At 53.2% G+C, this 17,189-nt stretch overlaps 1 protein-coding gene across 1 annotated transcript; it reads right to left on the bottom strand.

Moving 5' to 3' along the window:
- Positions 1-3,982: 3,982 nt before the first annotated feature.
- Dipk1c (divergent protein kinase domain 1C) lies at positions 3,983-17,189 on the bottom strand. The gene is made up of 4 exons (XM_090352961.1): positions 17,013-17,189; positions 10,713-11,384; positions 5,280-5,444; positions 3,983-4,917 (listed from the first exon to the last, which is right to left on the bottom strand). The coding sequence occupies exons 1-4, from the start codon at positions 17,184-17,186 to the stop codon at positions 4,699-4,701; spliced, it is 1,230 nt and encodes a 409-aa protein (XP_090209087.1). The 5' UTR covers positions 17,187-17,189; the 3' UTR covers positions 3,983-4,698.

The following is a 17,189-nucleotide window of genomic DNA, read 5'->3' as shown; positions in this document are numbered from 1 at the left end:
TTTGGACGGTGTCACCCCTCCCATCCCCGCTCACGAGTTGTGGAGTTCATTTTCCACGGAGTGTCTTGTGAGCACCGCTGCATTTGTTCCTTTGTCCTCCTTCCAGGGTGCATTCCTTTTGGACAGGGACTTCAACTTTTGCTCAGGGTGGGCCTCACAGGTGGTCCTGTCTGCGCCTCCCATGGCGTTGAGTGACAGGAGCATGCCAGGACGCCCAACGGGTTGGTTGGAATGGACACATACCAACTTTCTGCCCAGACTGTGCTCTTCCTGGTCTCTGCCCCCGCCCAGAGTGACTGGGGTGATGGGCACGAACCCCCACGCCGAGCCCACAAAACATGTCTTTCAAATGGGAGGGGCTGTGGTGTTGATCAGGCTGAAAGTGTAAGTCGGCAGGATGAGAAGCCACCCCACTGTTATGCCGGCTCAGAGGCAGGCAGAGGCACCAAAGTGTAGGGCCCTAAGTGTCGGAATGGAAACCCTGCCTGAACCCGATGCCACGTGAGGCGAGACACTGCCAGAGGAAGAACCAGAAGTGCTAGAGCTCCACGTGGAGTTTCCCGAAGCCCTCGACAGTGTCCCTGCACACTGTGGAGTGAGCCCAAGTGTGACAGCTTGTGGGGGGCTTGAATTCTGCTTGGCTTGGGCCAGAGAATTCTTTCATGTGTATGAAGATGAGACCACAAAGATGGAGAAGGGAGCGTGGCATGCATTACCTCTACACACCGATCTCCCAGCCGGTTCAGAAACTCGCATCTTTTCAGTGCCCAGAGAACATTCCTCCGCAGTTCACAGGACAGGAAATCGAGAGCAGGAAGGGTTGGTTAGCGTGAGAACCTGAACCTGAAGCCAGGTGCTGGTATGCAATGTCACAAAACTGGGAAGCCGCACCGCTGAGTTAAAGCTCAGGTGATTTCATCTCTGAGCTCACGTTTGAACCCCTGAACCATGGGAGCAAGGGCTGCTGGCTGCTTCAGAAGAGGAAGGAAGTGAAGGCTGAATGTGGAGCATCCTGAGATGTGGAGAGGGAGCGTTCACAGCACGAGGACAACACAGAATTGGCTCCTGAGCACATCAGCCACGCCTCTGAGATGCTCTACAGGGCCTCGCGAAGGTTTGTTCTCAGCCTTTTGTTCTGTGACATAACTCACTAGCAATTTGCTAGAGCAGTGACTTCACGACACTGGAGACACACAGGGGAGAGAGCCTCAAAGCCCCCCACGCCACCTCTGAACTCCGGTAAGGAGAAAAACCGGCCAGAGGCATTTTCACTGAAGTAGCAGTGAAAGTCGGTTCTCAGCATCACACCTCGGAACCTTCAGTCCTCCGGCCTCTGCGGCTGGAATGTTTCTCCAGCGCGGGGAAGACCTCGGCTGGTGAGGAGGTTTGGAACCACTGGGTCTCACTGGAGGGGTGGTCCCTGGAGGGGTGGCCTTGGGGGGATCTTAGGACTCCAGCCCTTTCTTGGTGCTTCACTTCCTCGCTGCCATTAGACGGACAGTTTCCTTTGCCACTCACTGCAGCCATAATTTGTCACCTTGGCAAAGGCAGCTGAACCAAGCAAGGTGTGTCAGCCATTCCCCAAGAGCAAGCTGAGACCGGAGAAGACGAGAAGACGGGGCAGTGCTGGCAGTGCTGAGTGACACAGGAAGGCGTCCCAGAGCTCACCCCGATGAACCCCGACAAGCCTGCAGTGTGGGAACCTGGCCTGCCTGCATAAAGCAACATGCATGCAATTCTGAAGTTGCTTTCATCAAAAGATAATCTTGACTATCATCTCAAGAGAAGTTGTGAAAGCTGACGTCTGATGATCAGATGAGAATAAAAATTACTTGTGGGCTGGGACTGTGGTTTAGTGGTAAAGTGCTTGCCAAGCATGCATGAAGCCCTGAATTTGATTCCTCAGTAACACAGAAACAGAAAAAGGCAGAAATGGTACTGTGGCTCAAGTGGTAGAGTGTTAGCCTTGAGCAAAAGAAGATCAGGGACAGTGCCCAGGCCGTGAGTTCAAGCCTCAGGACTGCCAAAAAAAAATTAAGAACTACTCATTCTTAATTTGAATAAAGCTTAGTTTGCTGAGCCTCCTTTACAATCTTTTCCAGTTCAGATAGATAATAGATAATATACACATAGTACACACATACATACATAGATACATATAGACATAGATAGGTAAATATAGGTAGACAGATAATAAATAGACTTAGGTAGATATAAATGTAGATAGATATAAACAGAAGACAGGTAATATAGATAGATATAGGTAGATGTAGCTAGTAGATGGATAGAGAGATAGATGACATAGAGATATACATATTAAATGTAGGAGTGAGTTCAGTAGTAGAGTGCTTGGCTAGTTTGAAAGCTACTTGGTTGTATCCCTAGGACCGTTAAATTAATAAACAAAATCTGATATGCACAGTGTGTATTGTATTACATAAAATCATTCTCCTATAAAAGTTTAAAAATTAAAACAAATGGGGCACCACTTCCTCATATCTTTAATTCTAGCTCCTGGGAATCAGAGATCTAAAGATCATGGCTCAGAGCCAACCCAGGTGGGAAAGTCAATGAGGTCTTCAATTAACCACCAAAAAGCTAGAAGTGGAGCTATGACACATGTGGTAGGTGGCTAACCCTGAGTTCAAGCCCCAGGACAAAAAAAATAAAATAAAATAAATGAAAAACCCAAATGAACTTCATCCTGGAAAGTTTAAGAACTATTGCCCTAAAGTTCTTCAGGCAAGGATGGAAGTGGTGTGTGTGTGTGTGTGTGTGTGTGTCTGTGTGTGTGTGTCTGTGTGTGTGTGTCTGTGTGTGTGTGTCTGTGTCTGTGTGTCTGTGTCTGTGTCTGTGTGTGTGTAACTGGGCAGCCAAATAAAAGAGAAAACCACCATTGTGCTGAGTAATTATAGGTTGCAGAATCTCCATGGTAAACAAAAACTTTTGCTTCATTTTGGTTGAAATGCAAGCAAATGTTTTCTCTGGAAGCTGGTTTTGCAGCCTGGCCAGTGGGCTGGGATCCAGGGGGAGCCCATACCATCTGACCTCCTGGCACAAAGTCCAGGCCTGAAAGGGGGGGGGGTCGAAGCCCCTGCCTCCTGTGCTGCCCACGGGTCTTCACTTGTAAGCCCAGCCCAGTGACAGACGCAGTCAGCACGCTGGGGAAAAGGCAGCCTGGCTCCGTGGCCCAAGCCAGTCTCCTGGCTGCGAAGCCCTGTGCCTTTCACATGTTACCAGCATGGCTGACAGGAGCTCCTGCCAAATCACGTGAGAGCAAAGCAAGTCTTCAAGTGGGGAAGCGCAGTGAGTTTTTTTTGCACATCACCCGTGGGGAGGCTGGCAGGGTGAGAAAGGCCGGTAGGGCCCACCCTCAAACAAGCCCTGTGCGTCCCAAGCTGGGCCTGGCGGGCCGCCCTTGTCCCTGCTTCCCACAGGCCCTTGCCCTGCCCAGGACCAGCCTGGCTGGCTTCCCACAGGAGGGGCACAGCCAGCCTTGGAAGGCAATTCCTCTCTGGGTTACAGTGACAGGATTGTTGTGAGGGCGGGAGGCAGGGAGGGCAGGGATGGACAATTTGGAATTTGTCATTTGGTACATGTTGCCAGACTTTAGATTTGAGTTCTTCTATGTGCAAACCGCCAGTTTGCCTTCCTAATCCTTTAGCTGTCACGGCTTTCTCGTGCAGGAATCCACAAACGAGAACGTGGTGCCAGAGCGTGGCCCCGTGTCCATGGCTCAGTCTCCAAGCTGCTGGCAGGAGGCAGCTGACCCTCAGCCCTGCCTCAGACCCTCGCTCTACTTCACCTCTCTCGGATGGCAGGACCACACAGCTCTGCAGGCCTGGGGCTCCCAACGCAGGAGGAAGATGCATTGCGTAAGTGGCAAAGGGCGTACCGAGACACAACCCGAAACATCGCTCTACAAAATGAAGTACTACTACTCTCCGACGCAAACCACACTTCCCGAAGATGCACTCTTTTATTCTGTTTAATTCCCAGAAAAAGCTAGCTAGACAAGCTTCTGCACCCGACACCCCGAGAGTGCTCCCGACACCTCTATGGGCCCAGGGACTCACACTCACCTCTGCGCACACTCCTGTGCAGACTCATAGATACGTGCTCACGTGGACAGGTGTGCACATTCACGCTCAGTCATGAGCGCAATCACATACACACTGGGGCAGCCATGAGCATGCGTGCACACACACACACAAGAACAGGCTGTGTGCACGCATTCCGTGTACACACTCATGCAGGTCTACAGACACACAAGTGTGCGTTTGGGAGCATGCGCAGCTCCACCCTCCGGCGTGTGTGTGAGTGTGGGCTCATGTGTATCCACGCACTTGTGAACACATCCGCTCAGGTGCACGCGTGACTCCCAGCAAAGCGCCTGGGCACGAGACGGCACGAGAGCTTTCTGCGCAGAGCACTGCATGCTGGGGTTTGTGTTTTCTGTGTGAGCGCCTCGTACCCCAAAGTCATTGTATGGACCTCTGCTTTGCCTCATTTCCGAAGTGAGGGGCAGCCAGCAGAAGTCAGGACAGACAAAGGGGGTCAGGCTGGGACACACGTGACGGCCAGAGTCCACGCAGAGGCCTGCCACGCACTCATTTGCACAGGGCCGATGTCTCTCCTTAAAAGGCCACAGAAGAACTTGAAGGTCACTTCCCTGTGCGCAAAGCTTAAGGCTGAGAGTTACTTCTCTGCTTCCTGCAGCTCTCTCAGGATGGCCTGAAGAAGCCATCGAAGCTTCCAGAACACATTAGGGGGCACTCTCCAGGAGTTTCCGGAGGGACCGGCTGGGTCTGCACACTCCTGCACTGCCTGCTGCAGCTGCAGCTGCAGCTGGGGCGAGATGACAGGACTCCGCAGAGTTGTAGAGAACCAGTGACGAAATATTTTGTCACAGATGACCTAAGGAAAGGGGGGGATGGTTAATGTAGGGCGGAAAGAAATCCCCACGGCTCCAGGCCTGTGTGCCAGAGGGGTTGTGGGGCTGCAGATCCTGGACCAGGCTAACAGAATCTAGGCTCCTGTGGCCGCAGCCAAACTAGAGGGAAGAAGAAACCCACCAGCCATGCTTTGCTGGGACCTGCACCCATCAGATCCCAAGGGGCAACTTCACCAATGCCCCAAGGTTGGCCAGAAAAGACCAACATGGAGCTCTCCTCCTGTCCCGCCTCTGGGGAACACATCAACTCCAACGGCAGGATGGGCAGGCTGGGGGGAGGAGGAGGGGCAGAGGCCCCAGGGGACAACGATTGTGGCCAACTCACCTGTAGGTTGCTGTTGACACGCTCGGCTCCACACCTATGCGCTCGCAAATCACACCTGGAGAAACAGTCGAAGAAATTGCAGTCCTCGTCTCTGGTGCAATTTTGCTCAAGGATCTCCCTCATTTTGGGTTCAAAAAAGGCCATGTCCACATCAATGGCCACTACCTGCAAGCAAACACCACCGCCACCCGTGACACACAGGCTCGGCGGGCGGAGCCGCTCTCCACTCCCGCCCAGGCCTGGGGACCTTTCCAGGTTACAGGCCGCCTCGGGACTCTGCCAGCCAAGACCAAGAGCCCAGGCTGCACCCAGGGAGGGAAGGGTCTTTCCAAGGACAGCATGTGTTTTCACTAGTGCCCCGCACTAGTGAAAGCCTGAGATTTAGCACAATAACCACCAGTATCATTTTCCATCTGTAAAGATTTTCTTAGCTTTAAAAGCTGAATCTTGGCTGGGAGAAGTGACTCACGCCTATAATCTTAGAGGCAGGGATGGCCAAAGCCAGCGTGGGCAAAGAGCTTTCTGAGACACTCCCAGTCTTAGCCAGTAAAAGGCGGGGGGCAAAGGCGGGTAAAGGGCTGCCTCCCACCATTTTCCCAGGCAAGCCACCAAAGACGGCTGCCTGACCAGCCATGCAACCCACCTAAACCTAGCTGTAAATATCCCATCCTGCCCAACCCGGAAGTCCCCACCTCCCTTTACCCAGTGGCTTTCGCATTAACTCCTCCCCCCCTTGCTTAAAACCCCAGCTTCTGCCCCAGCTCGGCCGCACAACCTTCCCACTGGAAGGTCTTTCTTGTGCCCCTCGCTTCTCCTCAATGAACAGTCCTCGCCCGCTGATGAAGGAGACCAGCCCTATTCCTTTCCCCTTCTCTCATCCCATGTACGGGAACAGACAGGCAGGGGCCTCGCGGTGCAGGCCAACCCCTGCAAAACTGCAGAGCTTATCTGAAGAAAGGCTGGGAGCGTGTTTCAACCCCTGAATACAAATCCTACTACCACCTCCACCAAAAAAATAGGTAAAAAGTGTTCTTGGAGGGGGGAGTCGTTCACACCGACAATCCTCAACAGAGAAGGCTAAGGCAGGAGAGTCTGAGGTCAGCTTGAATATGTTTAGTTTTAAAGAATCTCTGAATTGTCTTAAAGATAATTTTGCCTGTTGTTGCTCTATTACTTTGGTGTGGTCTCTGATCACAGAAACAGACAGAGACCCTTCAAAGAATACTGACAGGTATTTGGAGAATACAGAGCCTGCAAGGGGGGTTCATGGGTGGAAAATGACAGGAAGAAGAAACTGGGAGAGCGAGGGAAGGGGTGACACTGTCCAAAAAGAAATATACTCAGCCCTGACTTGCGCAACTAAAATTTCTCTGTACCTCACCTATCCAATAACCATTTAAAAATAAAAAATGAAAGAGAGAAAAGGGTGGCATATTCAGAGTTTGGAGCAAGCAGAAGCTCTTCAAGACAAAACTTGAGATGATTTGAAGAACCATGCGGTCCTTCTTCAGAGATTGGTAACAGGTATGGCGCCAGTGCAGGTGAGAGTGACCAGAGCTGGACAGAGGCGCTGGACAAGCAGCTTTCACGAGAGGCCGTGGTGCCGGGCACAGGCCTGGGTCTGTGCAGCCATCCTGACAGCAATGCACACAGGCAGTCGTGTGTAAGTCCCTTCAACTTCATCCATTTACTCTTGGCTGTCGCTGTTGTTACAGTTGCCACAGCAATGCCATCCGATGCAAACATATCCCCTATTTCTCACACCTCCCAGAAGCAAGCTTACAAAAGGTGTGGGAAAACTCATCCCCACAACCGCACACAATAAACAATGCCACTGCAGAAATGGGAGGCCAGTGGGCAAGATCCTGGTTGGTGGCATCTCTGTGACGCTAGTCCAATGGAACACAGAGAAAGAAAGGGCAGCCGCACAAGCCAGGATGGATAGACAGAGACCCTGACCACCACTAAGTCCCACCCTCAGAACAAGACCCCCTCTACCCCTGGAGCATTTCCGACCAAACAGATGAAGAGAAACTTCTACATTATGCAGATTTTTTCTCTACCACCTGGATATAACAACAGGAAAGATGGGGCGGGGCGGGGGAGAAGTGGGAGAGACAGAGATGAAGAGATGAGTGCAAATCTGTAAGAGCCTGGAGTCTGCCCAAGTCAGGCAGCTCGTAGCTCGGAGGTTTGTAGAAGCAATGAGAAGACGTGATGGATGTGCTGGACCAGGATGGGAGACTCCCACAAGCCTTCACAAGCCCAGACCACCATCTCATTCCCTGTTCCTGGAAGCCCTGCCCTTAGCAAAGGAGCCAGCCATCCCTGGCCTTTTCTTCTATTCTCTGTGGTGGTGGGAGGCACGACCCCTGGCTTTATTTTCTGGTTTTCAGTTAAGATTGATTCCTAGGGTGGGAGGGAAATAGGGACCATGTCATGAGAAAGGGTATCAATGTTTGTGAAGTTATGCACCTTCTATCTGGTGAATACAATGTATCCCTTCTATTAATCACAATAAAAAATTATTTAAAAAAAAGATTGATGCCTAGAAGGCACTAAGGGTTCTTAGGGGTTATTTAGTAAAACAGAGCATAAGGAAGCATAATTTATCCCAATAGATGTGCAGAATAATGAAAATAAAGAACAGAGAATTTTTTCCCTGTGTAAAGGGCTTTGCCTAATAATGGATTCAAGCATGACAATTTGTTAATTTAATTGATCTTTTCTATCTTGTTATTTCACCAAAATAAATTGCTAATTCCATTATTTAGCATGTTGACTATACTAAATGTGAATGAAGGCTGTGCTTGTGAGCCCGTTATCTGTCACTTCTTGTTGGGGCTACAAGACCCTTCTCTTCTTATATACTTGCTGGCAATCTTCCCAGCCTCCCCTGAGCTCCGAGGTAGAATTTCTGCTCCTCTGTCCCATTTCTGATAGTTTGCATCTCCATTCCTAAAGGGAGCCATATTTATTCTTGTAATTTATATTACATGTCCTAGAATGAATTACAGATCCTGTAAGCCTACATCTATGTATCTAAAATAAGAACAGTAACAAAACCAAAAAAAAAGGGGGGGGGAAATCTGCCGGATTTCTTAATATACAGAATTCCGATGGGCCTCAATAATCCACCTCCTCTTCTTCAACTTCCTCCTGACACCCAATTCCTCTCCCACTCTCCTTAGCCAGAAGAGGAAAACACAAAGGAGTACTTGACCCCAGAGTCAGGGTCACTTTCCTTCAAGATCCCAGTTTCTTTTGCAATCCACGACTGGAAAAACTTCTAAACCTGCAGGGCACCTGGCTGGCAGCCAAGCCAGAGACTCTGAACCCTCCCATGTCGCCTCTTACCTGGAATCCCTGCCTCTCAGAGGTAGCTCTGGAGCCACAGCCCAGAGACAGGACCACCTGCTGGGTCCTTGAGCCGGTGCCAGGAACACCCTGGCAGTAACCTTTCCTGAAAGACAGGGTCTTGCCTTGTAGTCCAGACTAACCTCAAACTCATAATCCTCCTGCCTCCGTCTCCCAGACTGGTATTGCAGGCATGTGCTACCATACCTGGCTGTGAGGCAGCAGTTTTAAAGCACAGATTGCAGACCCTTCTGTCTGGATTCAGCAGTTCTGCACTGCTAACAGGCGCTCTGACCATGTAGATGCTCTGGCTTCCGTGTCCACATTGCCAAGTTGTAGGTAACATCATGGCCTCCTTGTGCCTCAGTCCAGTGAAGAGGGTAGGGAAGAAGGCGCCCCTCCCCGCCCTCACCTCCGCACCTACCCCAACAGGCCTGCGGAGAGCAGAGGCCCAGTGCCGGCCCAGGCCGCGCAGTCTGGGGTCTGGTGAGGGAGCCTGTGCTCTGTGTCTCCTGTGGCATGCCTCGATGGCTGCCCACACGGACACTGCACCGTCAGGCGCTGTGCACACAGAGCCTCTGCACCACCCTCCACACGAGACCCGGCAGGGCAGGCAGCCCAGCTTCTCTCTCGCTGTTTCCACCACCGTCTGCTGGGTGCATAGGGAGTGATGCCGCCATGAGAACACCGGGGACTGCCCCGCCCCCAGCATGGCCAGGGTCCCAGCCCACACGGAGGCATCTCTGGGCCATTCTCTTCCCATTCACTAGGCAGGGAAGCCGGCCGGGAAGGCGGTGTCCCTTCCCCTCTAAGACGTCAGCTGTGGGAGTGGAGGAGGTCCCTTTACCTGATGGCAACCCCTCACATATCACCTTTAGAATAATCAGGGAATAAACTAAGTTGCAGGGTGGGCTGTATACCTTGACAGCTGAGGACTTCATTTAAGGGACAACCTAGGATACCGTGCAGGGCAAATAGGGCTAAACTCCTGCACCCTGCCTGAGGTGCAGACTCTTCTAGAACCTCCTAGAATCATCCAGAGCCCACCAGCTCTTCCCAGCTTGTACCCTCCACACCATGAGCCACCTCTGGCTTGTCATCTTCTCTAAGGCAGCGAGAGACCAAGCATCAGGACAACACAGAGGAGCCAGTCCCCTGCCTTGAGAGCCCCTGGCCGGTAACAAGAGTCCCTTATCTTGGTCCTCGCTTGACCAGCTCCCGCTGGCATTTCACTGGCTGGTGTAAGAACGATCTTCTTGCGGGTGGGTGGGAGCAGAACTCAGCCCCTCCCCAATAACCGTTCCCCACCCACCACATTGCTGGCTCCCTGCTGGTGGCTCTGCATCTGACCAGCCTCTGGGAGACCAGCCCTGGGCCAACACTCAGCAGGGACATCTGATGAGACATCTACGCCGCTCCTGCCACCCCTCCTCCACCATGCGATATTTCTCATGCAGCCGCACCGCCCCAGTGAAGGTAAAAGACCACCACCCTCGGTGGGGCGGGCGGGCAGATGACGCCCCAGCGCAGGTGTCGCCTGGCGGCAGGCACCCCTGAGAACAACCTAGAACCTCTCCACAAGCCGAGCTCCGGAGACACCGCTCAGGGTCTCAATGCATAGACAGGTGTTTCACAGGGGCGCCCCAGCCAGGCAGACATCCCCAATGGCTTGTGTGTGGACATTAAGCTATCATCATCTGTCCTGTGCAAGCCACACAGGTCTTCAGGCGAGTCTGCTAGAGATGAGCTCTAAAAAGCTACTGGGCTTCCACACAGTGGAGACGGGCCCACCTGCAGGGCACTGCTCCCTTCCTCTCTTCACTTCCCCGTCCCCTCCTCGCTGCCCCCTGTGTCATCCTCCATCTCCCCTGTCCTCTCCTTGCTGTCCTCTGTCGCTGCTTCTCTGCCCCTGTCCCCTTTCCTGCCCATCTTGTCTTCACTGCTTCCCATCTTCTCGTGGCTGAACTTGGAACATTCTGGAAGAGCCTGGTGACCTGAGGCTGTCCAGAGCTAGGGCCCTGGGGCCTGCGTCTCCTTCCCTCTCCCTTCCCACGGCAGCAGCTGCCTCTGTCTTACCGTGAAGTCCTTCCTGATGGCAAAGTTCTCCGGCTTGATGTCACAGAGATGGAGGCGGTGGGAGAAGTCATTGTCGAAGTGGCTTACCATGTCCAGGAAGCTGAGGGCGATGTGGCTGGCAGCCTGAGCCTGTCCCCCCTGGCGGCCAGTGTCGTCCAGAGGAAAAAGGCCCCGGTGGTGGGGGCTGCCAGTGGCCAGGTACTCCACAGCATAGAAATGGCCGCAGGAGCCCAGCACAGGCAGGACGTGGCGACTGAGGTCCTGCAGCAGGCTGAGGTAGACATATTCTTCCTGCTGGAGCAGGGACCATGCGCTGGCCAGCTGCTGCCGCCAGCCGGGGCCTCGCTGGGCCGGCCACAGGGGTGCCATGCTGCTGCTGGACAGCTGCAGACCGAGTGCGTTCTTGACCTCCCCGGCCACCAGCAGAAGCAGGTCCGCCTCAGAGACGCCCTGACGGCCTGGCCCTGCCTCGTCTTCCAGCGGGCCGAGGGGCGGGAAGCTGGAGAAGGCCTCCCTCTTGGACTTCAGGACGACAGGCCGGCCTCGCCACAGGGCCTGCAGCACCTTCTTGCCACGCTCGTAGTACAGACAGCGCTGGTACAGGAGCTGCCCAGCCACACACAAATCCTCGCACAAGGTGCCCGTCAGCCAGCCGCCCTGGTAGTCCCGGCACTGCAAGGAAGAGAGCACAGAGTGTCACCATGAAAGGCCGCCTGCCATTGTCACCCAGCCACCACTGGGTTTCCTGCGCCTGCTCAGCTGCAGAGCAGCACCTTCCAGAAATGAAGGACGGGCCATGTGGGCAGCCAGGTTCGCAGCTAGACTCCCACTGAAGTATGTAAATATCGCATTGGCACTGAAAGTGGACAGGCTTCTTCCCCAAACAACTATCTACACAGCAGTTACACTAACAGGGACTGCAGGTAAACGAAATATCCCAATGTATGCTGATTTAAAGCAAAAGAGATTTGGGCTATCATAAAAATAAAAGGATAATTTAGTTCCAAAAAGGAGGTGGATGAGGAGGAGAAAAGAAGAGGAAGAGGAGCAGAAGGAGGAGAAGAAGGGGGAAGGGGAGGAAGAGGAGGAGGAGGAGGAAGAGGAGGAGGAGGAAGAGGAGGAGGAGGAGGAGGAGGAGGAGATGGAATCTACAACCACAAATAACCGTGATTACTACACATCTGAGGCTCACTCACAGAGCTCTTAACCCCATTCAAGCCCTGTGTCCTCGAGGGTCCCTGGGGCACAGCACTGAGCTTCCCACGGAACTTGAGTTTGCTATTTCACCCGTAGAATGCTGCAGCCTTCACAGCCAGCAACTCGAGCACTATAGGCACTTAGAGGCAGGGCCTGGGGAGATTTCAGTGCTGGAACAGGACTTGGCACTGGTGGATTAGAGAGAAGACACCAGGAGGTATGGTGGGGAGACATTTGGGAAGAGGGGAGAGTGTGCTTTCTAGTTCAATATGGGGACCATCCCAGTGTGAGATGGAGAACTTTTCATTTGCAAGGGACATTAGCATAGAGCCTGGATGGACTGGAAACCCTCACCACACCACAATTCTCCAAGAAAGAAGAGGGTCCAGCCCGTCCATCCTGCAGGAGAGGAGGGAAGAAGAGGAGGTGAGTAAAAAGGGATGATATTCTTTTTCCCCCCTTTTCACAACATATGCATCTCTAAACTCATCACTTGCCCCAGCAAACTTGGAAGGCGATTCCAAACAGCCTTTGCAAGACGTTTTGAACAATGGCATAGCCACTGAATCTGGCTTCAGTCTCTAGGTGTTGGAGGGGATGTGAATTTCGGCTGTTTTTCTAGAGATCAGCAGAGTCATTTAGAAGTAAGCCTCCCACACAGCTGGTTTCTTGCTGGGAAACTGAGAATCAAAAGGGGAGTGAAGTGACCAAGGCCAGACACAGATCTGACAGCTGCCACAGGCCAGGTCTCGTGTTTCTGACCTCCCTTGTGAGTGGCCTGATTCCTCATTTGTCAGAGATCCTTGATATTAAATCAAAGTGTGCACTAAAAAGTCTATACAAGAGGTGTTTATTTCAAAGCTGTCACTGCTGTCATTCTCCTGAGGAAACTTCTGTTGTTTCAGTTCCTGCCTTTCTCCTGCAGAAGGCAAACTATATCCATATCCACATTGGCTTGCAGGCATAAATGCTCAGCATGTCTCACTGTGATTACTGGCTCCAAAAAGACTTAATCCAGTCCTAAGAAATACAGCAAAGCTGAACTATAAATTGCAACTTGAAAGAAAATTAAGGAAATGGAGCTGTGGCTCAAGCGATAGAGCCAGCCTTGAGCTCAGAGACAGTCCCCAGGCTGAGCGTGCAGGCCCCAACAAAACAAAAGATAATTTAAAACCCTCGCTGGTGACTCATGCCTGGAATCCTATCCACTCAGGAGGCTGAAATCTGAGGATCACAGACCAAACCAGCCCTAGCAGGAAGTCCCTAAGACTCATCTTCAATTAACCACCAGAAAGCCGGAAGCTTCCAGGGGTAGCTCAAAGGGATGGAGCATTATCCTTGAGCAGAAAAGCTCAGGGACAGCGGCCAGGCTCCGAGTTCAAGCCCATGGCCAAGAACAAATGGCATCTGCATAAAACTCTCCTGTGAGACAACAGTTGACCTATCATACTACCAGCATGTCCTATTGAAGCTATTTTTCATCCCTCTATCCCCTTTCTGTACTGGACTTTGAACCCAGGGCTTTGCATTCCCTTGGTTGGCACTGTAGAACCTTAGCTACAGCTGCAGTGCTTTTTACTGTGGTAATGTTTGAGGTATGGTCTCGCTTTTGACAGTACTGGTCTAAACCTTGATCCTCCTGTGAATGCTTCCAGCATGGCTAGAATGACCAGAGCACCACTCAACATCCAGCTTTTGGTTGAGATGAGTCTCTCCAATTCTCTGCCCGGGTTGGTCTCAAATTATGATCCTCCGAGTCTCCACCTCCAGCTCACCAGGATTCTGGATGTGAGCCACCGTGCCTGGAGTTAAGTCTACTTTTATCTACTAGGGGGTGCTCTTAACTGCCAGCTATATGAACACCCAATGAACGTGCTTCTAAGATTCACAGGAACAGAATTTAGAAACAAACTGGGTAAAAAGTCTCAATGCCATTAACTCTGGCAAGTTTTTCAATTCAATGGCAGTAGTTTGCATTTCCCGTGGCTATGTGCATATGCCCACAAGCGCACACAGCCTGTTCAGTCAGTCCTAGTTTCTGCAGAAGTATTCTTCCTGGCGGAAGCTCATTATCTTTCCGATGCGTAGCACAGTTCTCAGACAAGAACAAAGCCTGTCCACTCTGGTCTAAGAAACCGTTGGCAGGTCTCAGAGCCATGTTGAAGGACCAAGTTTCCTTTTGTGTGTTTGTTTTTAAGGAGCACTCAGTTCCTTGGCACCATTCATATTTCATGAGGGGATTCTTTCTGCAGACTGGGACACCATGTACTGTGGGATGCCAGAAGGTACCAGCTCACAGGACAACCCTTTCTTCTTCCCCACTGTGGCCAGAGCACTCCAAGAAACCACTGTTGATGCTAGGAAAGCAAACTAGCCACAAGGCAGCTGAGCCTTCTGACTAGCTGGGTTATTTTTGAGTTGCTTTGAAAATGCAATGCTATGGAAGGGCTGAGCACACCTTAAGTTACAGCTTCAAGTTCTCATTGTGGGAGAAGCCACTTACCAACCCCGGTCTCTAGCCCCGACAGTACTGTGTCCAGCCAGTCCCCTGACAGACTGTAAAGCAGGGTAAATTACTTTGCCTTCCTGAGACTCAGCTTTGCCATCTGTAAATGGGGATAGTAAAAACAAAATCGTGTAGCCTCTGTGAGGGGATGATGCTAAATAAAAGGAGTAAAAGAGCCCAGTGCCTGGCAGAGTGGGCATCAACCCAGCAGGCGCCCACTGTGAACGAGGCTCTTCTCCCACGGGGGGAGGAAAACTCAGTAACAATCAAGCCTAGCCAAACTCTCTTCAGCTGACTGATTCTCCCTAACAACAACACAGCTGGCTGGTGAGAGCCTCAGGTTATGGTTGTAGTGGGCACTGAAAAGCTCAGAAGTGAACTCGAGCGATCTGGAAGGCTCGAATCCTTCAGAACATGTGAAGTTGGTTCTGCTAGAGACTCGTTTGGTTTTATTTTTTTGTTTGTTTACCAAGATTGGGTTTCAATCTGTAGCACAGCTGCCCTGGAACGCAAGACCCTCCTGCTTCTGCTTCTAGATGTGCAGCTCAAGGCCCAGGCAGGGACTCTGCAGGACTCCCTCAAAAAAGAATGGAGAATCTGCAGACATCTGACTTTCTGTTGTAAGCAGTCCAGTCCTGAGCTTTCACCACCATCAGGTAAGTTCTCCCAGCAGGCTGGCAGTTTTGCCTGGCAGGCAGGAGCCTGCAAACCCGGCTGCCATGCAGAATATTCAGCACAGGTCCCTGTTCGGCCAGAGAGAACCTCCCTTTGGCTCCAGCTTTCTTCTGCACCCGGGTACTCAGAGTGAAAGCTAATGAGCATCTGGAGGCTGGTCAGAAAAATAACAGCCAGTTTTATTACGTAGGATGAAAGCCAGGGAGAATGAAAAGTGCTGAGAGAGCCCGACACAGAGGCACAATTCAGCTCTAGTCTCTGGGAACCACAATGCCAACCTTTGCTTGGCAGCCTGGCCTGCACAGTCTGAACTGTAGGGACCATGGTGGTGTTTAATTAAGCCTGTCCTCGATTAGAATGTCTAGGGTGAAAGTTGAGCCAGGGAACTGTTCAGGTGCTACATCAGTGAGGTCAGAATAAAGAGGTCAGAGATGAGCGATGTGACACTGCAGGAATAAATGTGGAGAGCTGGGAGATGATGGGGGGAATGTGTCACCCAGGCCTAGCCAGATGACACAGGCATCAGCTCACCTGAGAAAACCCGACATAGTAGGAAGATGGATGTCGGGATCTGACTCTTTTTTGCGGGGTGGGGGACAACAGTCAAGACTGAGGGCTATCAGAGGCACAGCCAAGCCCCTCAGTCATATGTCACACAAAAACCAGGTCCGAATGGCTGTCCTTGAAGGGGTGTTGGCAAGGCTTCTAAACAAATTGGTTTTAATTTAAAACCCGTATGCTGGGAAAGTTATGATTAGTCATCACTTAAATTACATCAGGCTATTTAAGTGCCATGAGATCTCTCCCCATCTGACCAGAGGTAAATACATGAAAAGTAGTGTTCATTTAAATTTTTTTTTCGTCTAAACTATTGCTGCATAGAATTTGTAAGCCAGTCTTGAACACTCATGACATTATTTTCTCTCTTAATTCATCTATCAGCTCCTCAAAGGAAGGAGCTGAGATTTTTTTTTTTCAGGCAACTGGGAAAGACTATGCGCTCCTGCAACTTTCACTCGGAACTTGGTGGAATGTCAGTGTCACGGGGAGGGAAGGAGGAGATGGGGGCGGTCAGCCCTCCCTGTCGGGAGTCCTGGAGGAAAGGGAGCGGTCTGACCACTTTTAACTTCTCCGGACTTCCCTGGAAGGTCCTTTCCTGGGCGAGAGTGGCTGGGGGATGGAGAGGGGGGCGGGAGGGGGCCGGGAGAGCCGCTCGGTGAGGAGGTTGGCGCTGCAGGGCCCGCGCGCCGTCCCTGGCCTGGTTACCACTCCAGGGGCAGCTCCTGGTCTCGGTGCTCAGCGGGGGCTCGTGGACGGTGCCGCCCGCCTGGCGTGGGGTCTGGGCCCTCCAGTGGTTAGGATGGCGGGCCGTTTTGAACCCCCACCCGAGCGTGAGCCGTCGGACTGCCGCCCGCCCGCCCGCGTCCTCCCCGGAGACTTCTTAGGGAGCAGACGGTCTTCCCGGCCCCGGCCTGGTCCGTCCCGGGCGGAGATCGGGGACCGCAGGAGCTGCCGCCGCCGCCTTCTTCCCCGGGTCTCCTTCCCGGGTTACCTGGGCTCGGCCTCGGCGAGCCCAGACGCCGGGGCGCAGCGCGGAGCGCGCCTCGGGCCAGCGCTGGAGGCCGGGCGGACGGGGGTCTGCACCGCCGAGGGGGCCGCCCGGGCCCCCGTGCCCGGGGACGGCCGTGCGCCTCGGCTCGGGACACCTCCAGCCCGGGGGGGGGGGGCGACCCCGGGAGGGCGGCGGGTGCGCGGGACGGGAGCTCCGGAGCTCCGCGACTGCCGGAACGGGGAGTGAGCCCACCGACCGGGACGCAGCGGGCGGCCAGCCCCGTCCCGGAGCGGCGGCGGGCGGGAGCCGGGGTCGGGGCCCGCGCTGAGTCCCCGGGCGGGGAGGGACCGCGCGGGGCCGGGGGACCTACCAGCCCGTCCAGGATGCGCCGGCTCTTCTCGTCGGAGCAGCGCTCGGACAGGGCGCCCGGGTGCGCGCGGAGCAGCAGCGCGGCCGCCAGCACCCAGCCCGCCGTCCACGCGGCCGCGGCCAGGAGCGCGCGCCGCCCGCAGCGCCCGCACCGCGCCGCCCGGCCCCGCGCCATGGC

Source organism: Megascapheus bottae, chromosome 19, assembly GCF_031878675.1.
Source record: "Megascapheus bottae isolate mThoBot1 chromosome 19, mThoBot2.hap1, whole genome shotgun sequence".
Taxonomy (NCBI): Eukaryota; Metazoa; Chordata; class Mammalia; order Rodentia; family Geomyidae; genus Megascapheus; species Megascapheus bottae.
Note: the sequence above shows the minus strand (reverse complement) of the source record. Positions and strands in the feature narration are given on the sequence as shown.